Source organism: Penicillium vulpinum (assembly GCF_028829585.1).
Source record: "Penicillium vulpinum strain IBT 29486 chromosome Unknown utg000003l_segment0_segment0, whole genome shotgun sequence".
NCBI lineage: Eukaryota > Fungi > Ascomycota > Eurotiomycetes > Eurotiales > Aspergillaceae > Penicillium > Penicillium vulpinum.
In genome coordinates, this window is record NW_026643243.1 from 7,596,385 (window position 1) to 7,620,746 (window position 24,362).

General features: G+C 47.4%; 10 protein-coding genes across 10 annotated transcripts; 4 read left to right on the plus strand and 6 right to left on the minus strand.

The window, feature by feature from the left end:
* Nucleotides 1-1,483: 1,483 nt before the first annotated feature.
* Nucleotides 1,484-1,887, plus strand: N7479_007913 (uncharacterized protein; the record flags this gene model as incomplete). The annotated part of the gene is given in 2 exon segments (XM_057255607.1): nt 1,484-1,808; nt 1,823-1,887. The coding sequence occupies 2 exon segments, from the start codon at nt 1,484-1,486 to the stop codon at nt 1,885-1,887; spliced, it is 390 nt and encodes a 129-aa protein (XP_057109469.1).
* A 334-nt stretch (nt 1,888-2,221) lies between these two features.
* On the minus strand, nt 2,222-3,146 carry N7479_007914 (NPP1 family protein; the record flags this gene model as incomplete). Its single annotated transcript, XM_057255608.1, has 4 exons — nt 2,222-2,322; nt 2,387-2,713; nt 2,788-2,852; nt 2,917-3,146. 4 exons carry the CDS (start codon nt 3,144-3,146, stop codon nt 2,222-2,224), a joined length of 723 nt encoding a protein of 240 aa, XP_057109470.1.
* Nucleotides 3,147-3,636: 490 nt separating this feature from the next.
* On the minus strand, nt 3,637-4,634 carry N7479_007915 (5'/3'-nucleotidase SurE; the record flags this gene model as incomplete). The annotated part of the gene is made up of 4 exons (XM_057255609.1): nt 3,637-4,260; nt 4,312-4,406; nt 4,463-4,514; nt 4,551-4,634. 4 exons carry the CDS (start codon nt 4,632-4,634, stop codon nt 3,637-3,639), a joined length of 855 nt encoding a protein of 284 aa, XP_057109471.1.
* A 477-nt stretch (nt 4,635-5,111) lies between these two features.
* N7479_007916 (cobalamin-independent methionine synthase II family protein) lies at nt 5,112-6,389 on the minus strand (the record flags this gene model as incomplete). The annotated part of the gene is made up of 2 exons (XM_057255610.1): nt 5,112-5,837; nt 5,907-6,389. The coding sequence occupies 2 exons, from the start codon at nt 6,387-6,389 to the stop codon at nt 5,112-5,114; spliced, it is 1,209 nt and encodes a 402-aa protein (XP_057109472.1).
* Nucleotides 6,390-7,063: 674 nt separating this feature from the next.
* On the minus strand, nt 7,064-11,842 carry N7479_007917 (putative ABC multidrug transporter; the record flags this gene model as incomplete). The annotated part of the gene is made up of 12 exons (XM_057255611.1): nt 7,064-7,162; nt 7,218-7,657; nt 7,710-7,869; nt 7,931-8,137; nt 8,194-8,504; nt 8,569-8,662; nt 8,712-8,887; nt 8,945-9,838; nt 9,894-10,293; nt 10,358-11,476; nt 11,526-11,570; nt 11,624-11,842. Coding segments are annotated over 12 exons (4,164 nt in total), but the record flags the coding sequence as incomplete, so codon positions are not given.
* A 514-nt stretch (nt 11,843-12,356) lies between these two features.
* On the minus strand, nt 12,357-14,703 carry N7479_007918 (Zn(II)2Cys6 transcription factor; the record flags this gene model as incomplete). The annotated part of the gene is made up of 6 exons (XM_057255612.1): nt 12,357-12,905; nt 12,955-13,181; nt 13,231-13,529; nt 13,585-13,748; nt 13,852-14,548; nt 14,606-14,703. 6 exons carry the CDS (start codon nt 14,701-14,703, stop codon nt 12,357-12,359), a joined length of 2,034 nt encoding a protein of 677 aa, XP_057109474.1.
* A 1,068-nt stretch (nt 14,704-15,771) lies between these two features.
* Nucleotides 15,772-17,524, plus strand: N7479_007919 (putative MFS transporter; the record flags this gene model as incomplete). Its single annotated transcript, XM_057255613.1, has 4 exons — nt 15,772-16,021; nt 16,100-16,340; nt 16,389-17,020; nt 17,106-17,524. 4 exons carry the CDS (start codon nt 15,772-15,774, stop codon nt 17,522-17,524), a joined length of 1,542 nt encoding a protein of 513 aa, XP_057109475.1.
* A 1,357-nt stretch (nt 17,525-18,881) lies between these two features.
* Nucleotides 18,882-20,731, plus strand: N7479_007920 (putative MFS quinate transporter; the record flags this gene model as incomplete). Its single annotated transcript, XM_057255614.1, has 4 exons — nt 18,882-19,159; nt 19,224-19,413; nt 19,467-19,595; nt 19,652-20,731. 4 exons carry the CDS (start codon nt 18,882-18,884, stop codon nt 20,729-20,731), a joined length of 1,677 nt encoding a protein of 558 aa, XP_057109476.1.
* A 233-nt stretch (nt 20,732-20,964) lies between these two features.
* Nucleotides 20,965-21,666, minus strand: N7479_007921 (uncharacterized protein; the record flags this gene model as incomplete). The annotated part of the gene is made up of 1 exon (XM_057255615.1): nt 20,965-21,666. One exon carries the CDS (start codon nt 21,664-21,666, stop codon nt 20,965-20,967), a length of 702 nt encoding a protein of 233 aa, XP_057109477.1.
* Nucleotides 21,667-22,308: 642 nt separating this feature from the next.
* On the plus strand, nt 22,309-23,884 carry isn1 (IMP 5'-nucleotidase ISN1; the record flags this gene model as incomplete). The annotated part of the gene is made up of 7 exons (XM_057255616.1): nt 22,309-22,333; nt 22,386-22,396; nt 22,461-22,481; nt 22,536-22,550; nt 22,597-22,744; nt 22,800-23,734; nt 23,795-23,884. 7 exons carry the CDS (start codon nt 22,309-22,311, stop codon nt 23,882-23,884), a joined length of 1,245 nt encoding a protein of 414 aa, XP_057109478.1.
* Nucleotides 23,885-24,362: the final 478 nt, after the last annotated feature.

Below are 24,362 nucleotides of genomic sequence, written 5' to 3' on the forward strand. Positions count from 1 at the left end.
ACTCAGCCTCATCAAAGATAATCTGCATGCAGGAAGATGGTATCTCGCAGGGGCTGTCCGCCCCAGCGCCCCAACCCCCTATATCTGACTATATCCCAGGATAGAAGTCACTTTCCTCGAGGCCTGAAACACCATGGCTCGGAAATTTACGTGGTCCCTTCTCTCCTTCCGATCACAATTACGTTCGCTCCCACCACTATGGCCAAAACAACCCGGGATTCTCATGATGTGTTTTGTGCTGGTTATCCTCACCCTGTTCATTCGCTTGGAGCCGGTTGATTTCGATTATTTAAATGTGTCCGGTTTTTTTGGACCGGGAGCTTTCTGGGCCTGGGTGATTAGCTATTTGACCGGCTTCTGCCCTAATGAGGGTCGTCACCTGCTGCGAATTGTCTGAAAGGAGCCTTGGAATTTTCATTTGCAGTTTGACAAGCTGTCAGAGCTGTCTCCTCTACCATTAGAGGACCATATTCTTAAAAGAGCAATGCCCTCCTAAAACTGTCCGAGCGGAGATGGCGAGCTAGAAAATGATAAATTGGAATGCATAGGCCGATTCCTGAAAGAGGTGATGCAAGGCACCCTCACTGACGGACAAATGTCGTCAGTCCACCTTACAACATTGCGAATGTGGCTTTCACAGGTTCACAGGAGCGAACCATCGTTCTTTCGCGAAAGAAAAGAATACTCAGACAATTTCTTGTTGCAAGCAGATTGCGCAGATCTGGTTCTCGATTCCTTCCCCTTGTTTTTCAAGGCAAAAACAAAATACCCGAGGCTCATTCGGTATAACATATTTAAAATCGAGCCTGATCATCTAAGGCGGGAATTCCGTCGAGTGACAGATAGTTTGACAAGCACTTGTTCCTAGTTCGAGATGAAGGAGGCAGAATTTGCTCGCTACCTTGTCGAGTTTCGCAATCGTATTCATTTTTGGGCCTATCAATATGAGGCTTCCGAGGCTGAAATACCGCGCGAGATGGATATTGATACTTGGATTGCAGTTTTGTATCCTCTGATTTGCTGTTGGGTATGTCTCGCACAACACGGAAGATTCGACGCCAAAACCTGAGACGATGCCACCGCGTGTGTTGCGCAGGTTGCCTTTGGTGTATCAGCTCTTGCTTTACTCTCATCCCATCCTAGAATGCTTGGGCCCTCTCAAAATCTCAGGTTCTCTCTACGCTCGTTTCTCTGGATGGTTGTCTATTCGCATAGTTGGCTCGTGATTCAGTTTCGCGGGGACTATGCTTGCAATGAGTGGAGCTGGCCAAATTTCCTGACCCTGAGCTATGCCGCTGGGTTAATAGGTCTTCTTTTTGTCATATTGTTATTTTTAGTGGTCTTGAACAGGTATTCATGGGCTACAAGGAAGTTGCCTTGTTGGGCTACTCCAAGGCCGACGGTGTCAATTTCGGATCCGCGGATGGGAACGGCCTTTTTCTGCTTTGGGTCATTTGGCTACTACTTCTTCAATCCTTTGAATATGGGCAGGCACCAGCAGATTCCTAAAATTACTTGGAGTCTTCAGGTTGGACTGCCGATTCCAACCTCCTCTGCAAGCATCAGTGACTTGGACCAAGCGGCAGGATTGGCAACGGCATTTGCTTTCCTTCTGGCTGCTCCTTTACAATTTGTTATGCTATCAGTTGGACGGGCACTTTGGGCTAGTCTTGTCGCTCTCATTACTGCCACAACAAGGGTGGTGGGAAAGTTGCCTTGGCTAACCACCGTCATCGAGGCCGTATCACTCTGTCTCGAACTGCCATCTCACATCATAAAACATGATGCACGAGTGATCACAAAGGCTGGTGAGTTTATACAGAGTCTATGGAAGCTAGTGAGGCGAAGAGTACATCGTTGGAGATATGCAACTCACAGACAACATGATGGCCACGTTATCGAGCTACGACGACGCACCACTATCAGGATAGAGGAAGGACTTCAGTAGTATACCGAACGATTTGAACTACACCTAGACTTATTGTAGCAGTCTATTCCTATTGGCTACCTACATAGATGTGGAAGATAAAGTTGTACATATTAATGTACCACTCTGACTGTCATAGGCTGACAGCTATGTAGGATCGCTCCTTCCCACTTTTTGGCCTTCCAAAATCTGTCCTTCATAATTTTCTAGTATAATTCAGCTGTACTGTCTGTCTCTGTGCCAGCCAGGTGACAGTACGCCATTCCTCGGTATGTCATTTCCCTAACCTTGAGCTCAGAATGTTGCCTTTGCTAGGTTGGAAGCGAAATTGCCCTCTTTGAAAGGAACATTTGCCGATCCGAAGTCCGTTGTTTCCAAGGCATTTTGCACAATAGCTGAACGTTTCAGGTTAGATCGCTAGCTTCCAGACTTTGTAGTATATCTTGGTGGGCAACTTACTTGACATTGACTCCCAGGCAACCAACGGCTGTGTGCCGCCCACGGTAGTTGTCAGGCCGCAAGCATGGTTAACAGGCCAAACAGACTGATACTTAATCAGAGGTGAAGTGCCAGCAAGCGTAAAGCCATTTGTGCTGCAGTCCCAGCCACCATGTGCCGACGGACAAACGGCTAAGACGTTTGAGGCAGCGGTACTTGTGGGGTCGGAAAGCCAGACAATAACACCTTCCCAATCGTGGCGATGGCCAAGATCAGTCGAAGGCGAATCCTTGGGGAAATACCAGGAATACATCAGGGCATAGCGGGCGCCCGAAGAGCCGCCTCTCACTGTGCATTGCAAACGGAGGCCCGTTAGTCAATATATTCCAGAAGATTGAATCGATAGTTCTGAAGAAACTCACCGTATATTTGCCCTGTGCTTTTACTGCATCCACTATTTGGAGCCCCTGTTGGCTTGAGACCGCCACTGTATCATAAGTATCAGATATGAGAGTTCAGAAAATCATGAACAGGCAATTATCTTCACTCACTTGGTGTTTCCGTTTGCGTCTACGGCCGGGAAAGGCACACAACCATTGACAACATATAGATTTGGCTGGTAGGCCAGATATAGGTCCCCAGTGGCACCTGCAGGAAGTGTTTGGGGAAATCCGACAAGTGAATCGGATCCAACTGTTCCTCGACGCAACAGGTCAACTGGGCTAGCCGTCACAGGCAGCACAGTGAGAGCAGTCAGCGCAGCAATTATTTGGGGAATCATGTTAGAATTGAAAGGCGAGAATAGTGAGCTATGGACAAACAGCTTTCCTCTGAATATTTATATTGTGGTATTCATCCCCTTGCCCTTCGATCGGCATGCGTCTTATCTAGTGTGCCTTTCTTCAAGAGGTTTAGTCCCGATGAAGTATAGTGGGAGATATCAATTCTGCTTGAAACTTGAATTGCAGAATAGATTGGTTTTCGCCCGTGCGATCGACAGGCCCGGTGATTCGCCATTTTGTTTTAGTTTCTCCAATCCAAAACGCTTGAAGGGGCTCCTCACAGGTTGACGAAATATCTCCGCCCTAGCAAGCTAGTATGTATCCTTAATTGAAGCTAGTCTGGATGTTAATATACGGTAGTTTTGTTTATACGTACGCCACGCAGACACCTAATATATTCTTGTGCAACACGGCGTCGCTAAATACAGCACGTGGGGATTGTCAGGAGCTTGATCTGCACGTTCTTGGCACTGGGCGTTTTTACACCAATCACGGTAGACAAGTCAACAAATCGCTCAGTTTCTTCAAAACAGCCCCCTGCATTGTAGCGTTGGCATCGGTCTTCGATGCTGCCATCCCAACAGAGACACTTGCATAACACCCAGACGCTAGCGATATTTCGAGTTCAGTTGGCAATCTCGAACTGCCGCACGTGGTCACATCATTCGGAGTAATAAATGGAAATGCGATATTGATGCGGGAGAGGACGAAAGAGAAATCGGCCGGATTTGTGCATCTGGAGTCAGAAACTTTTCCGAAATTGACATTCAGCCAGACATCGTTTGGTAGGTAAGGTTTGCCAGTAGCAACCACCTGATTGGTCAAATTAGTTGCCAAATCGGCATAAACATCACTGTAGTGAGGTCGCGAGCTATCCCATGAAGTCTGAGAGCCAGTACCACCAGAGAAGGCGATTGCAGGGATCCCAGCATGGGCAGCGTAAGTGGCGGCGCCCACTGTGCCTGAAATGTGAACCGCGAGGCCAATGTTACGGCCGACATTGGGACCTGCGACGGCCAAGTCTGGAGGTCCACTGAAGAATTGCGGGGCGCGCGAATCGATGCCGTATTTCATCGATGTCACGGGGTAGCTATTGACATAGCCCAGTCGGGGCTTTTTATACGATTAGTCTACCATTCTGGTGAGAGCGGGTACGATACTGACATCTGAGGCATTAAATCCCACAGCCGGACTGCCAGCTGGGCAGCTATTAAATTCGCACGGGTCGGTCAAAGTAGTCGGCGTTTTTTGTTTTGATCCTGTAGTGACGTGTCAATAGAAGAGCGGAATGCAGAGCGGAATGTATATAACATACCCGTGCCACTTTGATTCTCGGCGGGCGCAGATACCACAACTGAATGCCCTGCCTATCCCAGGGACTCGAATAGAGCACGGATGTTCACTTCCGCCCAGCCATCATCATTGGAGGAGATGATGTTGACCGCACCAACAGCCAGGGGGAATATTGCAAGAACGTGAAATCGCATGTTCAAGGTGTCGAGGGGTATTGATGTGGTATAAGATCAGGGTTTGTTCGAACCTTTTTATATTTTCTCGGTTGTTACTAGTCTTTCTGCATGGCATGGATGTCCCGAGGTCGATCTTTCCGTATTTGAGTGTGTTGGCTGCCACGATGTTAACGGCTCGGCTCGGATACGAAAACGCATAAACAGAAATTAAATCAGTGAATCATCTCTTATGTTACGTTTGATTGGCAGGCATCCATGATTTAAATAAGTTTCAATAGTCCGATGGGATGCGAGAGATGACAATCCAGAGTACCCATGTATATCTATGTTGTGTGGATATATATCACGCTACTTTGTGCTTCTCAACTCAAGTGATCCTGTTTACAACATAGCAAGCGGAAAGCAAATTAGCTACACAATAAACTGATGGTGTCTCTTCCAGAGGCTGTGTGCTACCTAAAAAGGCAAAGACACAATATCGATGAGCAGTTTCCTTCACTCAATCTGATTCTTGCCCCAAATTCGATCTGCAAGATCTCTGACCAACACCAGTTTCTCCCACATGAGCTCCATTGTCATACCCTTTCCTCCGCCAAGGCTCATGCTGGCAAAGCCACATTGTGGACTGACGCCAAGAGACGTATCAAGAATCTCGGCCACAGTACGCCCCTGTCCACGAGCAATGACTTCACTCGCAGCATAGACACGCGAAACCAGCTCATCGAGATCCTCTAACTCGGGCGACTTCGTGGACACAACACCCAAGACAACATTCTTGCTAATCGGTAGATGACGAAGTGGTTCAAAATCCCCGGCTCGCTCAGTATCATACTCAAGATAGTATGTGTCGTAGTTGAGCTCAGCGAATATACTCTTCGCAATGCGTTCGTATGATCCACTCATGATGTGCGTAGATCCAGCCATATTTCCCCGGCAAAGGTGTATTCCGACATGGAGGTCTTTCGGCTTTTGGGATATGCATAGATTATGAGCACAGATGTATTGTGCAAGCATTGCGTCTGGATCCACTCCATCTGCGACACAGCCAGCTCTGAACTCGTCAGACACAAAGAACAAGAGGCAGGGGTCGTCTACTTGGATTGAACGCAGTCCTTCGTCGTAAAGAAGCTGCCATTCGGCAGCGTAGGCGGCAGCAAGATCTTGGAAATATTCTTCATCGGACGAATATGCTTCTGGGCGATATGCTGTTCCAACACCCATCTGTGTCAGCAAGTTAGCAAATCCAATATTTATCACTGGAAGAAGTTACTCCACGGCCAATTTTCATACCTGCATATGAAGATGGGTGATTGGGGGCATGGTTAGCTTGCACTCATGCCATTTCTCACGGGGAAGCAGGCTCCGTAGAGCCTTCCATTCCGACATGTAAGTGCTCTCGACATGGCGAACTCGATCGACAGCAACCACCGAATCTCTTGTCTTGATACCAAGTTTCTGCAACGTCTTCGTGATTGGGAAGCCAGTTCGAAACCCAACATCAACAGGAATATCTTTGACGATCTGCATTCCCGCAAGCTTCTCGAAAAAGCCAGAGTAAAACTTGTCTCTTTCATACTCTCCTGAAGTTATAGGCCTGATGCCAAGTCCAAGCTGCTTAGCCACAGCCTCCGCGATGGCGCGGTCGGTGACCTCCTGTGTCTCTGCAGTCAATTGCGAATATGAGGTGGTCACACCAGCGGCAGCACGAGCGGCTAAGAGTTCAGCCGGCCGCATCAGAGAACCGATCTGTTCAGCACGGAAAGGAGGCGCCATTTTTGATTCTGTCAAGTTAGATAAGAGAAAGAGAAGCTTTTTCCAGGCAAATGCAGGATGAGGAGATTTCAGTTCGCTAAATGTGGGGAAGTTAGAATCGACTGAGGACGACTGAAGAGGAATCTCCGAATACCCGAATATCCGTGTCCACCGGAACACTAGCGCTTTAGTCTTAGTTGATGAATTGATCGTGGGGTATGATACGCCATATCTTGTGGTTTTTGAGGTAGCAAGAGCTTTGGATCAGTGGATTGTGGATTATCTGGACTTTTATTGATGATCATATTACTTCCTGGGAATTTCCAATGAACGTGACAATTTAAGATGACTCGAGTACCGTGCAGATGGAAATACATGTAAAAAACCGTAATATGATTTATAAATTGGATAGGAGGTTATAGAAGAACGATAAATGAGGTAACTATGTATGATTAAAGAGGGGAAATAAGAATGAAAGCGAGAACTATCTAATGGGGCCTTGGAAAACCACAGTGCCCTATGGCTGCTCACACGAGGGTAGCAAATGCCAAGGAAAATATTTAATCTAAAAAAGCAAAGAACGAAATGGGTTCTACCTTTGTAACTTCACCACGCAAAATTTGAAGGCAATATATATATGCACGATGGAGACGTTGGCCTTACCAAGGCCTCAGGGTCGGATCGATGGCGATCACTCACTCAGAGCGGGCACTCTTCGTCTTCTTGCTCCTGAGCTTCATCATCAAGAACACCAAGGCATATGACGAGAGACAGAACAGGGCAGTGATACCAGTCTAAAGACAAACAATTAGCATCGAACCGAAGCCAATTCAACCAGGGTATACTCACATCTCTCCACGAATAATATTTCTCTTGAAGATTGAATGTTTTCGCGTAATCAGAACCTTCAGAATACGGGCAGAATGAACATGTCCCTGTTGAGTTCCCATCGGCTAGGTAACCACTTTGTGTGGCGAGGAAATCGGCCATGTATTCGCCACAGGTCTGACCAGACGGTGCGGTAAACTTCACAAACTCGGATGGTTCGCACTTGACCTTGACATCCCAGATCACTTCACCAAACAGGCCACCGACCAAGTAGTGGAAAGGGTCCAGGTAGTAAATCCAGTATCGCCAAAATGGCTGCATGAGGGCGTAGGGAACCACCACGCCGCAGAAACTGATCAGGCCGGCACCGATCAAGACGGGGTTCATCACAGCCGCAAAATACTCGTTCGGTGCGTATGCCGCAATTGCCTGGCCAATGGAGGTGTATAGGAGCTCATAGACTGGGTTGATGTTAGATACTCCAATCAAGCTTTAAGAATTAAGGTAACTTACAAATCATCTGAAGATAGACATGCCCGGAAACACTGGCTTCCACTGGAAGACCTGCTGTGAAGTACCAGCATGCAAAGTAGAGAGTGGCGCAAACGATAAGGTATGGAATCTCCGTCAGAGTCTGCGCTCCAATGAAGGCGCTCCAGTGATAGGTTTTGGACTATTTGGAAACCGGTCTTAGCGATACTTGCATGTCAGTATGATTCCACTGGGATCCTCACCTTTTTCTCTCGGGTTTCGAAAATATCACGACTATGCAAGAAGAACGGCTGCATCTGATTGATACAGCCTGGGGCGACGAAAATGAAGTTGAAAATCGCGAAGAGTCTCAACTGAAGCGCGAAAGTACCGTCTCCGATCTTCCAGAAGGTGAATCCACTAAAAAGCGCCGCAAAAATATGGAGAATAATCTTGTTCCACATGTAATCCTAGGTGAACGTCAGCTTTTGCAAATTGGGTTTGTATATAATTGTAGCGAACGTACCGGTGAGCGCCAGATATGAACGCTGAGGCGCTTCGACACCGTCTTGAACTGGAACCAGTGCGAGGTGGCGTAGTCAGCAGTATCTTCAACATAGTCGGCACCATGCCTGCTGGATTCATTGAGTGCATCGAGTTGGGAGAGGGCTTGCTTGCGCTCTTCCGACTGGCTCCAGATTTCGACCCAATCCTTTTTGTCCGTAGTACCACCTCCTTGAACAACATCAATAATGTGCTCCGCTGGGTTAGCATCCAAAGGACATGGCGCTCCATTCCGAGCGAAGTAGTCCAGGATCGTGGTTGAGTCCTTGCCAGCTGTAATCACACACAAATTATTAGTTGCTTAATTTTCACTAGTTGCCTGAGAGTAGGAACTCACTTTCTCCGAAATACGTCATTTTCCCGCCCTTGGCTAGCAAGAGAAGGCCGTCAAATGCGTCGAATAGAACCGCAGATGGTTGATGAATTGTACACTGACACATCAGTACGACACAAATATATTGTAACTTATTGAGAACTTACCAGCACAGCTTGGCCGCCGTCGACCAGTTTGCGAAGGAAACGCACAATGTTGAACGCACTTTGCCCATCAAGACCAGAGGTAGGTTCATCCAAAAACAGCAATGTGGGTTTAGCAACAAGCTCAACTCCCAGGGTCACACGTTTGCGCTGTTCAATGCTGAGTCCAGCTCCAGGCACTGTAGGCTATTAGTATCAATGTCAGTGGCATGGTAAGTAACATCAAGCAAACATACCTCCGATGAGTGCTTCGCTTATATCACGCAGCTCCAAAAGGTCGATGATATGTTCGACGTACGCGATCTTTTCTTTGTAGGGAATTGTCGATGGCTGGCGAAGAACGGCCGAAAATTCCAATGCCTCCTTGACGGTTGCTGTCTCAAGATGCACATCCATCTGCTCGCAGTAGCCCGTAGTGCGTTGAAAGCTGATTCCAACTGGGCGGCCATCAATCAAAACTGATCCATAGATCTCTCCGCTATCCTTGCGCTGAGCCAGCACATCCAGCAATGTTGTTTTTCCAGCCCCAGAAGCTCCCATGAGGGCAACCAGGTTTCCAGGTCTGACAAATCCAAATACCTTGTTCAAGAGCTGTTTCTTCTCGCCGTGGAAAGGTACGTGATAGTCAAGGTCTTTCCATGTGAAGGTAGATTGCTTGACTGAGCCCAACACTGCGCTAGCATCTACCTCCTTTGGAGATAGTGACTTTTCACCGTCTTTCTTTCCACGATTCTTCTCGCTGCCACGCTTGTAAAGCAGAACGGATGATCCACTTTGGCTGTTCAGGAATTCAAGCCCAAAGGAAGTTAAGCAGATGAAGAAAACCCAAAATCCTATGATAATGCCAAAGCTTCTCCAGATGTGATGGACCGAGTAATTGAATTGCTCATAGATATATTTCGCACCGTCAATCATACCTTCGTCGTCGCTTCCAAGGACTGAACATCCACGGTTAATAGACACTGAGTTGGAGTATCCAGCGCCGTATGGAAGATAGTCGGGTTCTATGCACTTGAATTTACGTCCAACAAACTCGTTGGCCATGAGTGCTTCAAAGGCGTATGCTCCCGGATTGAGGTAGAAGATCCAACGGAACCACACATGCATCTTGTAGAAAGGAATAATATATCCTGCAACGCGTTAGTTTCAAATGTTTCGTATCAATGGCTATATCCAAACACTCACCTCCATAGACAAAGAAGACGGTGGACAGTAAGCCTGATATTTTGGATGCATTTCCAAACTGTTTGCACATAGCTCCAATAGCTCGGAATAGTTGTACAAAACACAGCGTCTGCGCAATAACTATGATCCAAAAGGTGAAAAACTTGCCTGCATCCATCTGAAGAGCAGACATAAAGTAAATTATGAGGGAGAAGCAAGTCACCTGGAACATGACAACTGGGATATCAGTGATAGCGTTGGCAATGGCGAAGGCTGTAGGGCGGTAAAATCCGAATCGCTTCTGACGAGAAAGAATTGGCCGGCCCATAAAAGAAGCAGTTGTCTCAGACAGACTTTCGAGGAGGAAGTATAGCACCGGGAAAAAGCAAACACCAGGACGTAAAAATATAGAGCTCGAATCCTTGTAGTTGCAACTGTCAGCTTGGTCTTCTCAAATCGTCGAGGTGGGAGAGTTTCTTGATCACCTCTGGCATGTCATAGAACAAACTTCCGCAAACTAGGGCCTGGATTATAGCTGACACAATCTTCACACAGAGCGAGAGCTTGTCGCCCCAGATAACTTGAAACTGGCGGAGAGCACAAGCGCCAATCTGGTCCCAGAGATTTGCTGTATAAACACTGGTGTTTCGAGGAATATGTTGTTTGCGCTTCTCACTGGATACTGCCAGCTGAAGGTCTTCCGCTTCATAGCTCAGCTTCTCGGGGTCTACGATAGCGCTCATTTGATCTTTGCAGACGGGACTGTTCTGATAAAAGACTTCGAAGTCCTCGGGTGTATTGGGAACATTCTCTTCCCAGCCGGGCCGGATTATGCGTTCGGTAAGGACAGTGACTGAAGTAAGGAAGTCTGCGATATTGGCACCCTTGGGGCAGATGAATCCAAGGTCTTCAAAGTACTTCCTTGCAATACCACGAGGGCCGTAGTAAATGACAAGACCTTCAGCTAAAACAAGAACCTTGTCGAACTGATCATAAATACCATTGCCGGCTTGGTATGTAGTTGTAATGATTGTCTTGTCGTGTCGATCCGCCTCGCGTCTGAGCATTCGAGCAAATTCCACCGCTGATTTCGAGTCCAATCCCCGAGTCGGATTGTCCCACATTTGGACTGGACTTTGCCCAGCCAGGACCTCAGCAAGAGAAACGCGCTTACGTTCGCCTCCTGACACGCCTCGGATGTACTCGTTTCCTACCAATGTCTTTGTCGTGTGTCCTATTCCAAGGGACCCCAGGATCTCATCACGATGGTTCTTCACAAAGTCCTTACGGTTTCTCAGATGCTCTGGCCGCTCGTTGGGGATCTTGTTTCGAAGGGCAAATTTCATTGTACGGTTGACGGTAAGGGTTGGGAAGTGAATGTCGTCTGGTATTAGTATAGTTAGCATTGTAGCCCAGTAGATGCCAAGATAGGGTTGCATGCCTTCATTGTTAAACATGATTTGCTGGCGGAACTTTTTGGCAGCTATGTGGTCCATGCTTCCATATTTGGTTTCACCAGTGACTTCATCGAAACTATCACGATCATTGGACAGGACTCGAAGGAGTGAGGTGCATCCGGAGCCTGGACGTCCCAGCACAAGAAGCTATGTTGGTTAGTTACAACATTCCTGTTCTCGATTCATGAGAACGTACCATTTCTCCGGGCTTGACCTGACCTGCAACATCTTTGAGGATCGTCTAGAAGTTCAGTCAGTACATTATAACTGCATGTTGGTGTTGAATGTACGGACTCTTTTTGGGCGGTCGCCACGCTTCAATAGTGCTCCAAACTGTCGCGGGTCCACCTCTGACCATAAAGTGTTTCCCAATGCAGCATCTGGTGCTGTAACCCGAATATTCAGATTGCGGAAGGTGACTGTCAGTCGTTTGCGAATCTGGCCGTCGCCATTTTCCACATCAACGGAAGTTGTTGAGCCGGACGATGGAGTTTCCATGACGAAGGCGTATATTTCTGGAATAAAAAGAATGACTCCTGGCAATGGTACCAGTTAAAGTGGGATTGAAAACAAACATCATGATCTTGAGGTGCAGAGGAGATCTTATATTGTGGATTTGTTATCCAATCTACGTTTTTAAATCCATATTCCCGGGAGTGGGTCATGTTTCATAGATCATATCACGGATTTATCTGTGACGGAGTTTATAGATAGGGATATGCCTCCAAACAGGCCAAACAAGTGCAAAACAATATCGCATTAGCGAGGATACCACTGTGGCGAGTGAGTTCCTCGGATATAGGTTCGGATATATTACTGGCCCACTTAGTTTAAACCGATCGTTCATTCGTTAAGATCCTATTTTTCCAGCTTGCTGGGTTCTAGAGCTTCGATTAGATCCACCTTTCGGATATAGATCCACTTACACTGACTGATTAAGTCAGTCAACGACCCCTTGGATGACCAAATAATGCAATATGAAAGAGTTGTGTTCCAGATTATAAATTTGTTTGGCACAAGGCCCTCATCAAAAGGCCGGAGCATCATTTGACTGGTAAACTGAAAAGAATGCTTCCAGGTCCATAGTAGAAAAATCGAAATCCCAGCCCATGTCAGACTGAGTGAAATCAAGCAAGTCATCCCCCGAGGCTATAGAGCCCCCGGTTTCCGAATTTTCTAGTGTCTCCACCTGGGGAAGGTTCCAAGGAGACGTCAGTATGTCAGGCCGCATTCCCAGTGACGAGTTCTGGGGAATTGCAGGGTTATTAAGCATTAATGGATGTCTGTGGTCGGGGATGAGGCCTTGCTGTATGGCTGTCTCTCCTAGTGGCCCAATGTGATCCTCAGTTGTTGCTAATGGAGGTAACCATTCGTACGATGGATTTAGTTTGCGAAGCACAGTCTGCACAGCTGAAATAGTGCTCGAGATCGGGTCCCCGGGTCGCATGCTTGACAACGTTTGTAATGAAGCATAAACCCATGGCAGATAGACAGGCGCAACATCGGGGTTGTGGAGAAACTCGTAGATGAGAGTAAATATAGAATTGCCGAAAAAATACCCGTGGTATCGCAATTCCTATGATATAGTTAGCGGATACTTTTATAATAGCATGTGATCTATTTACCAAAACAAGATCATTGACTCTTGAACCTTCGCATAGAGAATGGAGAGTTTTTTGAGCAGCAGAGGTGGCATGATTGCAGGCTTCGTTGAGCCAGGAAGGCGTTTCTCTGGGTCGATTTTTGACACTGGCGCTAGAGTGGTTGATTGACATATTCCTCTCGCGTCGCTGCCAATGGCCACGAAATATCAAAAACGGGCGAAATGTGAGAAGAAGGGTATGGTTGTATACTAACTGTGGTCAGAGTGGGGCTAAACAAGATTCAAATTATTGACTTACAAGTAAGGAAGATTATTTGCCGAACACCAAGGGATCCTATTTGGGTGCTAGCATCAAGACCAAAGCCCAAAGCTTGTTGCATATGTGCTTCAAGACCACGGATCTCGTCTGCAATGGATCTAGCGACTCTCCACATATGGAGAAGAGATTCATGGCGCTGGCCATATATCTCATCAACAGACCGGGTGACGGTTTTGCAAAGTTGGATCAACAGTCGAATAAATGGGTCCTGCGGATATTCGATTGCGGCATCTTTTAGGGAGAGGGAGCTGGGACGTCCCGCATGAAAGCAGAACCAGCTATTTATGAGGTTAGTAGCTTCATCAAATATCGGCCTGAAAATAGTGGATGTACGTTTCGTAGGTGTAAAGAGACCAGAAGGTTATCCTTCGTTCTTCAATGCTTTCCGGGGTTTGGTCAACATCATGGGGAACGTCTTTATGCAGACCTGCTGATAAGGCTTTGCGACAAGCAGAACCCACATGCAAGAATGTCGAGTTAGGCCGGCCTTGTTCGTTCTGGTAATTGGCGTAAAATTCAGATATGTTAGTCCACGTGAAGCGAAACAGGGGGTTGTTGACTTATCATAAGCAATGAGATTTGAATTGTCTGAAGGTTCACCACATCATCAAATACGGTCAATGAAGACTTGACACGCTCGAACAGCACATCACCCCAGGCAAAATGATGCGTGCCAAGTGCCGCGCTTGCCAAGCAAAGGAGAATGATTGCTTGGGTCAGAGCATCTAGATGGTCTGTAGGTGAAGAGTTGTACATTCGGTCCAGACATCGCTCATAATATAGCTTAGGACGATATGGCATCAGATGATAAAGGCTGGAGAGATATCGCGACAAAAAGAGCTTAGCCAGGTCGTACGGCAGGAATACCATCGACAAATCACCTGCCCCAGGTGACTTGTTACTCTCATGAAAGTCTGGGGTTCCGAAAAAAATGCGACGAAAGCTAAACAAGTCCAAACCAGCCCCAGCTTCCTCAACCCCGCCAGAGGGTTCCGGCTGAGAGGTAGGATTGGAGATGAGATCTCTATAGATATGTTGCATAAGAGAGAAATGAGAGGTGGGGCCATAGTATAGCTGCATCTGACATGACGGCGACGTCATATGTGTTGCAGAAACACTATTTGGGAAGTCATTCATGACGGAGGCTCTGCGCTGCCCAGAAGGCGGGACTCTACCTGGAGAGCCCCGACGAACTGAATTCCTCTCGCCGGCTTCTTCATACTCATGTTTCTTTCGCCGATGGCGAATGTAGTCTCTGTATATACAGGGTGTATTGCGCAATTGGCAAGTTTTGCATCTGATGTTATATTAGCCCAATGTATTCACTATCCGAACATAGACTGAAGGATCTCACGGGGTCAAGCCATTGCATCTGATTTTACGCTTGCGGCATTCCTCACATGCCCGAGGAATTCTCCAACCCGGTTGAGTTTTATCCGACGCCTCAGACATCGATAATATGCATACAATCTCACAGAACTGCTGTCGGTGCAGTTCATCCGTTTAATCCGAGAAAATCATCCGTCTATATCCGAGTCACGTGGTAATGTGTCATCATATCACACCGGAGTTAAGAACCCTCGGACATTGCAGTATTCTATATTCCACCGCTGCATATACCGAGATCAAATTCGTTCTTCCTTGCTGAAAAGTTACGAACAATTCCAAAGAGATCTCAAAGTCGATCATTTGGAATTTCCACTATCAAATCACATGACTTGGAGCCTAATAGACAAGGCATCCAATGTCTCAATCCTACGGAGTAAGACGTCATGAATTCTCACAGAGCACTTCCAAGGTTCGTATACTTGATGACAATAGCCTGAAATCGTTGGGAGAATCTTCGGGGCAGCTTCGGTATAGCTTGCGATCGGCTGGTTTGACCTCGCCCGTGCTCTAAGCCGCGTTTCTTGGAAAACTTGGCATTTTGGAGTATCACAAAGCCTGGCAGATTCCGGGGTTATGGTTGGTCATCATGATGCCCAAGAGATAGTCGGATGAGGGGGTCGGCATTTCGTTTAGGCGGTTTATTGGAATCCATCTATCCCCACAAAACCAAAAAGCCAGTCCGGGGTCGATCCACAAGTCTGGGGAAACCCCTATCTACAGCTAAATCGGACACTTTGTGGGGAAGTTCCCACCATGTGCTTAGGCTTTAAGAGTCTGACTCCTTGGCCCGTTACAAATCATTATGATTGGATCTCATACTTGGGTCTCCCACTGTCAGTCCCGACTTGCCAAGATGTTCCTGACTCCTCCCCAGTGTCAGACTAAGTATCTTCACTTGGCAGTGGCAGATTGAGATAAAAAAGCCGAACCCTCTGGGGCTAATCCTTCATCCCCCACAATCCCAGACTCAGCTCTTCAGATATTTTGATCGGGCGTTTGATTGAGAATATAAAACGCCCGGTCGTCCCCTGGTATATGCTCCCGAAGCTCTCCCTGGGTCCCTGCATTCAAACGAACTTCAGACCGCCTTTTCATTCCCCCTGAGCGCAATTCACTGTCCGGTGTTCCAACATGGCCGACGCCGAGAGAGGCACCACGCTCGATGATGAAAAGGTCATTTCGCAGCATAAAGAGCATATGATGGGAGATGTCACCCATGGCGCAGCAGAAAGGGGCCAGCTTGCGACAGATGAAAATGGTCAGCCTCTGGTAGAATTTGACAAGGCCGCCGAGTCGCGATTGCGACTCAAAATTGATTTATACATTGTTCCAACCGTCGCAGTCATGTATCTCTTTTGTTTCATCGATCGAGCAAATGTTGGTATGTGACCAGCCGCTCTTATCGTCCCACTATTTTTATTTCTAGTTCAACTACTAATCCATCTCTTCCCTGGAATAGGCAACGCCAAATTGGCTGGTTTCGACAAAGACCTCAAACTCGAGGGCTATGACTATAATGCCGTGCTCTCGATCTTCTTTGTCTCATATATTGTCTTTGAAATCCCCAGCAATCTCATGTGCCAATGGATCGGGCCTGGATGGTGGCTTCCAGGGATCACATTGGGCTTCGGTGTTTGTTCGGTCGCCACGGCATTTGTCACTGATATGAGCAGCGCAGCCGGTGTCCGATTCCTTTTGGGGTATGTCTTTCGGATCTTGCAAACCCAACAATTCTGACAACTCTCTAGTCTATTTGAGGCAGGACTCATGCCTGGAATTGCGTACTACCTCTCACGTTGGTATAGACGAAGTGAACTTGCCTTCCGCCTGTCGTTGTATATTGTCATGGCTCCCCTTGCTGGGGCGTTCGGTGGCCTTCTAGCCTCGGGTATTCTCCTGCTTGATAGTTTTGGTTCTCTTCACAGCTGGCGTATGATCTTCGCGATTGAAGGCATTGTCACGATTGGGATTGCTGTCGTCGCATTCTTCACATTGACTGACCGACCTGCAACAGCCAAATGGCTCTCCCAGGAAGAGAAGGATCTGGCCATTGCCCGTGTCAAATCGGAACGTATTGGCGCGACAGAGGTCCTCGACAAGTTTGACATGGCCAAGACACTACGTGGTATCTTCAGCCCAGTGACATTAGTAACTGCGTTAATCTTCGGGTTGAACAACATTACTGTTCAGGGTCTTGGGTTCTTTGCACCTACCATTGTCAAAACTATCTACCCCAATGCCACTGTGGTGTCTCAACAGCTACACACAGTGCCTCCTTATATCGTCGGTGCATTTTTCACTTTGCTGTTACCCTACCTCAGCTGGCGGTTCGATCAGCGCCTCATCTTCTTCGTTATCGGCCCGCCGCTGATGATGACTGGTAAGTCTCAACTCATGAAACAACCTTGTTCCTGAGATATAGGGAAGATTATATCTAGTTCCAGGCTAATCATAGGTTTAAATAGGTTATATCATGTTCCTGGCTAGTGAAGACAGTATGGTACGATATGGGGCCACCTTTATTATAGCGTGTGGGGCCTATGCCTTCGGCGCCCTATGTAATGCACACGCATCGGCAAATGTGATCTCTGACACCGCGAGGTCTTCAGCTATTGGAACGGTGGTGATGTTCGGAAATATTGGCGGACTCATCAGCACCTGGTCGTTTTTGCCATTTGACGGACCCAACTATCCTATTGGTAATGGCCTTAACTTGGCAACTTCAACTACCACCCTCATTCTTGGGATTGGTCTTTGGGTTTATATCAAATGGGACAATCGGCGCCGCGAGCGCATCGATGTCCACAGCGCCTTGGCAGGAATTTCGCAGCAACAGATTCAGGATATGGACTGGCGCAACCCTGCGTTCCGCTGGCGATCATAATCGTGCTCTATTGCCCAACGAATTATATTTGTCCTGTATTTACTTTCTAATGTCATAAACTGACCTCCGCATCAACGCAAATTAGCCTTAGGTTGGAACATATCACCTTTTTCGGAACTCGATCCTCAGGCAAAAACATAGGTTATTATAGCCTCTATTAACTTTACCAAAGTATGTGTAAAATTGCGAGATAACCTGTTGTTTCGATATCACTGTCTAGATCACCATGATTCGGCGCAATTGCCACACCACATATAGCCCGTAAAAGAAGCGACTTCGCGATTTGCTCCTGATTACAAGTGATGTGCCCTGCAAGCATCAAGATGGGTATTGCAACAATAAACGCCGAAGAACGGACCAATTGTTCCAGAGCTGTACTCGTCACTTCCTAAGATCGGTAGTTGGCAGAGATTAATAATGAACCGTGTCGCCAGGAAATTGCTGGATCCTGATATATGCCTTGCCGAGGCTTAAAATTCCTCGTACCTCTCGGCACAGTCTTCTCTGGGACACCATTCGTCAAAACGCGCGAGACATTAGAGTCTAAATGATCGGCGTATCATAGCGCACCCCACGCCAAGCAACGGTGCATCTTCCCTTTCCAGACCAAAAACGGGGTAGTGTTCGTCTGTAAACCAATCAGTGGCTTCATATCTGTCAAAGATGGAGCTCTCCAGTTTTTTCCCCCGCGATAGTAAGGCTAGCATCTCCCTAGTGGACCTCAGAATCCCTGTAAGCCACATACAACATAAAGCGGCACACACCTTTTGCTTCGGACGATGACCGAAATTCACTGTCAATGTTTGATGGAGGAAAATAGCCTAGGCTAGATACTCTAATACTGCATACCGAGTATAAATTCAGGAACAACTGAGAATGAAGATGCGGTAAAGAAAAAAATGAGCTGCCGCGACGCTGCAGTGCTCATGTGCAGCTGCAGATCTCATTCCAAATTGCGTGCGACCATGTCGGGAACTCGGCCATGTCCCGTCAAAAAAAAGTCCCGGAAAAAGAAAGACGGCGACTCCATCAAATGAGACTCGAGAGACCCAAGCTCTCTTGGCTTCTCCCGGGGCCTTGGCCTATCTCGGTGTATCATGTGTATAGCCCACAGCTCATTTTGACAACAGGAAAATCCTACTCGGTCTTGACAGGATTCCAGGATTTCTCGGGCTGGGATTTCCAAATTCTCCCACCAACCCCCAGGATTTCCCCGCATGTCGTAGACTAAGATCGCATAGCTATCAAAGACCATTCGCTCTGGTTTACATTTCCCTTGTTCCTCTTTTTCCTACTACCCCGACCTTGCCTTTGACATTATCCCCGCATTCAACTACATTCTTGAGTGTTGCCCACCATGGCAGGCGGAGCAAAGAAACCAGTTAATATCTTTCGCCTCAAAGACCTCGGCGAGCCTAAAGAGGTCTTTAACTGGCGATTATGGTTTGCGGTCATCTCATTTGGCCTGATGGGCGCTGCCCGAGGTGTTGATGAGGGTTTGATCTCAGGCGCTTTCAACTCTAAAGACTTCCAGCATTACATCAACTACGACTCGTACAGCAAAGTGGAACAAACCAACATCAAAGGAAATGTTACTGCTATGGTTCAGATTGGATCTGTTGGAGGTGCTCTTTTGTACGTTTTTCCTTGCTCTATTATGTTAGATCTCATTTCGCTAACCTGGTCTACTCTTATAAAGTGCCTTCTTAGTTTGTGATCGCATCGGCCGTATCTGGGCAACTCGCCAACTTTGTGTTCTATGGATCATCGGAATCGCAATTTTCATGGGTAACAATGGCAGCTTGGGTGCTGTTTATGCTGGTCGCTTTATTGCTGGACTTGGTGTGGGCCAGACAGTTGTCGTTGCGCCTGTATATCTTGCCGAAATTGTGAGTTGCTCGTTATCCTAGTCATTTTGTAAATCAGCTAACAAAAAGAAAAGGCACCCGCCTCTATCCGTGGCCTCTGTACCTGTGTCTTCACAGGCTTTGTCTATTTGGGTATTGTACTTGCATATTTCGCCAACTATGGCTGCGAACTTAATCTTGGAGACAAAACCCACAATCGATGGGTATGTGTGATATTCCTTAAACTATTTATATTATGACACCTACTAATTAGACATAGCTCGTTCCCACGAGTCTGCACATTATCTTTGCTGGCCTAATCTTCCTCCTCTCCTTCCTTCAATACGAATCGCCCCGATACCTAATCAAACGCGGCCAGCTCGACAAAGCCATCTCCAATCTCTCCAAAATCCGCGGTCTATCAACCGACGACGAATATGTTATCCGCGAGATATCCCTCATTCAGACGACACATGAAGCTGAGATGGAAGCCACAATGGGGTCTGGCGCGATTGGCGTTATTAAGGAAACATTCTTAGTCCCATCGAACCTCTACCGAGTCTACCTCACATTCATGGCACAACTTCTATCGCAGTGGTCCGGTGCCGGCAGTATTACTGTCTACGCCCCAGATTTGTTCAAGTTGCTCGGAGTTACAGGCAACAACGAGTCTCTGCTGGTCACTGCTGTATTTGGAATCGTCAAACTAGTTGCTGCAATTCTGTGTGCTCTTTTCTTGGTCGATGTGATTGGACGCAAGCGAGCCCTTCTTCTTGGTATCACTCTACAAGGGATTGCTATGATCTACATCGCCGGCTTCTTGACCTCTGTCCCCGACATGGGCGTCGTTGATGGTTACACGGTACCGGCTGACAAGAAGGGTGCTAGTGAGGGAGCTATCGCAATGATCTACATCTCTGGATTTGGATGGGCTCTGGGCTGGAATTCGATGCAGTACCTTCTGACTGCCGAGCTCTTCCCCCTGCGCATCCGTGCTCTTTGCACGTCTATGGCTATGACTCTGCACTTTGCCAACCAATATGGTAATGCGCGGGCAGTACCCAATATGCTTCTCCCTGTCGCAAAGGGTGGAATTGACCCCAAGGGTACTTTCTGGTGCTTCGCCGCCATTACCATCATCGGTGGTGTCTGGGTCTGGTTTAGTATTCCCGAGACGGCAGGCCGCTCCCTCGAGAGTATGGATCGTCTCTTTGCTCTGCCGTGGTACAAGATTGGCCGGTATGGTAACCAGGATGCTGATGAGCGTGATCAGATTGTGGATGAGAAGTTGGAAATGACGGCGCAGTCGCAGGGAATGTCTCAACATGTTGAGAGGCAGGATAGAGAGGGCAGGGTTTGAATGTCCCTTGATCTGATATCTTTCTTTTTTTATCTCTTGGATACCACTAGGGTTCATTTTCTAGATATTAGACAAGGTTTTACGTCTTTTGAATAATGGCACTATCATGATGAATAAACCTCTTTTGAATTATAATAACACGTTCTTGATCTTTTAAGGCCATCACATAAATACATGAATAGACAAATTTATTATGTCCTTTTGCTCCCGAATTCTTTTCTCTGTTCCTTCAACTAGCGTGACGATTGCTCAGTTGACGTCGTCTCACCCAGAGGGATGATCACAATCCTCGCCTTAAGCGCAGCCTTATCCCTCGACTTCCTAACAGCCCGTGCTGATCCACCACTTGTGTAAACATCCATGGCTTCCATATCATTTAAATATTCATCAGGTAAATCGACCCGGATCAAAATACCCCTAGGTCTAAAGACCGTCTCGTTCCAATGCGAGATATGGCGAGCAAGGTGTTCACCACGAACTCCAGCCAGTGATGAGATCAGATTGCGTTGTTCTTTTCGATTTCGGGTAACACGGGCAACGAAGATTGCTGGAATGACGCCCAGAATTCCGATCATCAGCCCACCCACTACCATTGTCCCCAGGCCTTTGCCAATCACGGTGTTCCACTGCTCGCGTGAGAGCTTGGCCTCATCGCAGACAACTTGTGTGAACTGCGACCACTGGGCTTCGGAAATACCGTAGTGTAACAGCTCATCTGGATAGTCGAAGCCTGATGTGCAAGCTCCAGACCTGGATGGCACTTGCAGGCCTCGGCTGAGAGCAGATGCAACTGCAAACCCGGGATCGCTTCGCTCAGGTCGGAGAAGTATTGGGCTGTCTTTCTTTTCATCGATGAATTCATTGTATCTCTCGGATGAGGAGTACGATGGTGGGGAATACGATGGTGGGACATCGTGATGTTCCGGCGTATTCATGACTGGTGGAGTGGATGTCTGTATAGACACAGCTAGTGTTGCTTTTGATGGAGTTTTTAATTTGCCGGTGCTTTTTCCACAGGAAGGATTTTTTGATATTCAATGATTTTGTGATTTCTGAACTGAAAAAAAGGTCGCCATCGCAAATACTTATAGTTCTTCTTGATCCTCATTCTCTGCTTCTGCTCTTCGGTTAGGCCTTGGTCAGACGTCTTGCGTGGCAGTGTGGCCTGAGTGATTTTTTCGGCACTCGGAGTCATCGAAACGGGCTTTCAAATTATGATGCCTTAGATAGGTCGCAATATTTTCTCATTCGAGGCACTTTTGAGAGACCAATAATGGTTGAGTCCGTTTACGAGCGGGGACCAGATTTAGTCATTCAGCACAAGGTTAAGCTTGTTTTGGAGAAATGCATTCGGCTAACTGCATTGCATTCGCTTAAATGTGTTGTCATCAATGATAAAGACCCGATTGACCAATAGAATAATACTCCAGTTCGGAGTTTGATCTTTGTCACTTCGTATGTGTTGTTTACTCCTGAATTCCGAGCTCCGCGTGAGTCACCAAAAAGGGACGTGCACACGAGCTAAACAACCAAGCTCCGATTATTCCAGGCATCATCTTTCTCCAACTATTCTAAACATGACGACGCGTTATAGAGTAGAGTGTATGTTATATAGATGCCTATCACATTATTCATCTTTGCTAACATTTCCTAGATGCTCTCAAGGTACGGCCATCTCCGAGTCCTTTCCGCAAGAGATGTACCCCTCACTGACTCCGCACCTGTATAGACCCATCGCCGCGATCAACTAGTAAGTCATCAATACCTGGCTATATAGCTAAAGAATCTTACTAACGGTCGGCAGATCGAATGGATCAAAGTATGTCCCTCAGTCATGCCATACGGGCCATTTCTAATCCCTGTAGGGTCTGCTGGCCGTCCCCTTTGTCCTACATTCCCAGCCCACCGCCATCTACAAGGAAAATGGCGAAGTACTGAAAACAGTCGCGGCCGACGCCCACGTTCGCTATGCAGAGATTATGCGTGATGTAGAGAATTTGATGCTTGATCACAGTAAGTGGGATTAGTAAAAATCACGAATCGGAGGATAATTCCTAACTCTTCCAAGTCCAACACTACGAACGCAATGCTCCCGGCAAATCCAAATTAAACCTACTCGTGCCATCCATCGGCACTTTTTTCACCAAGCTACATCTGGAAGATGCATTCAAATATCAAGACCAGCAGCGATTCATCAGCCGACGACGCTTCGTAGCCCCTTCATTCAACGACATCCGACTTATCCTGAACTCAGCCCAGGTGATGGGCCTTGTTCGCTCCAGCGATGTCAAACTTGTCACATTCGACGGAGATGTAACACTCTATGATGACGGTGCCTGTCTCACATCCGATAACCCCGTCATCCCGCGGATTCTGCGACTCCTCGAACAGGACCGCAAGGTCGGCATTGTGACAGCGGCCGGATACACCGAAGCGCCGAAGTATTACGAGCGCCTTCAGGGTCTGCTCGATGCAATGCACGACTCCACCACTCTCACCGCAGACCAGAAACAAGGACTTATCGTCATGGGCGGCGAGAGCAATTTCTTGTTCCGCTTCGACCCGACCTCGGACGCCCGACTTGCATATGTGCGGCGGAGCGAATGGTTGCTCGATGAGATGCAGGCCTGGAGTGATGAGGATATTACCGAGCTTCTTGATATCGCAGAGTCAGCTCTGCGTAGCTGTGCCGCGAATCTCAATCTGCCTGCTGCGATTCTACGAAAGGATCGTGCGGTTGGTGTCTATCCCGTAAACGGTGTCCGAATCAGCCGTGAGCAGCTGGAGGAGACAGTGCTGGTGGTGCAGCACACGGTTCAACGTTCGGCTGTTGGGGCACGATTGCCATTCTGTGCTTTCAACGGTGGAAATGATGTCTTTGTCGATATTGGCGACAAATCATGGGGTGTGCGCGCCTGTCAGCGTTATTTTGGTGGTATCGATCCAGCCAAAACACTACATGTTGGCGATCAGTTCTTGTCAGCTGGCGCTAATGACTTCAAGGTGGGAAAACCATGGGACTCTCCTTGCCTACTGGTCAGACTAACTTCCTTTTATTATTAGGCCCGTCTTGCATCCACAACTGCCTGGATCGCAAGCCCCGCTGAGACAGTGGAGCTACTCGATGAACTGGAGAATGCGGTTCACCCGTAGTCATCGAACTCCACTTTGACCCCTGGAATGATGCATCAAAATCTGGGATCATTCTGTGTTCAAGGTCAGTGCTACGACCTACGACTGATAGACCCTCAGCGATTCTATAGTACTGTCTTTGGACTACCTCTTTCATACTCACGATAGCACTCGCCCGTAGCGTTCTTAGTTCATTTGAAATGATTTCAAGCTTAAATTGGATGGTTCTATCTACAACGCAGCTTATGTCGTAGATCAAAAGTCTTGAAGACGGGTAGAAAGAAACACATCAAATAAAAAAAAATGCAATATCCCGAACTCCCAGGCATAAATGTCGCGTAAACCATCCTTGGGTCTGGAGGACATATTGCATAGCATCGTACAAAGCGTAACGGACGTCCAGTACGATCGCCCTCAAAATCACAAGCCGGCGGAAGGCTCGCCGGCCAATATTTGGAAAAAATATTCAAGAATATCCGGGGTTCATCATCGGGGGGGG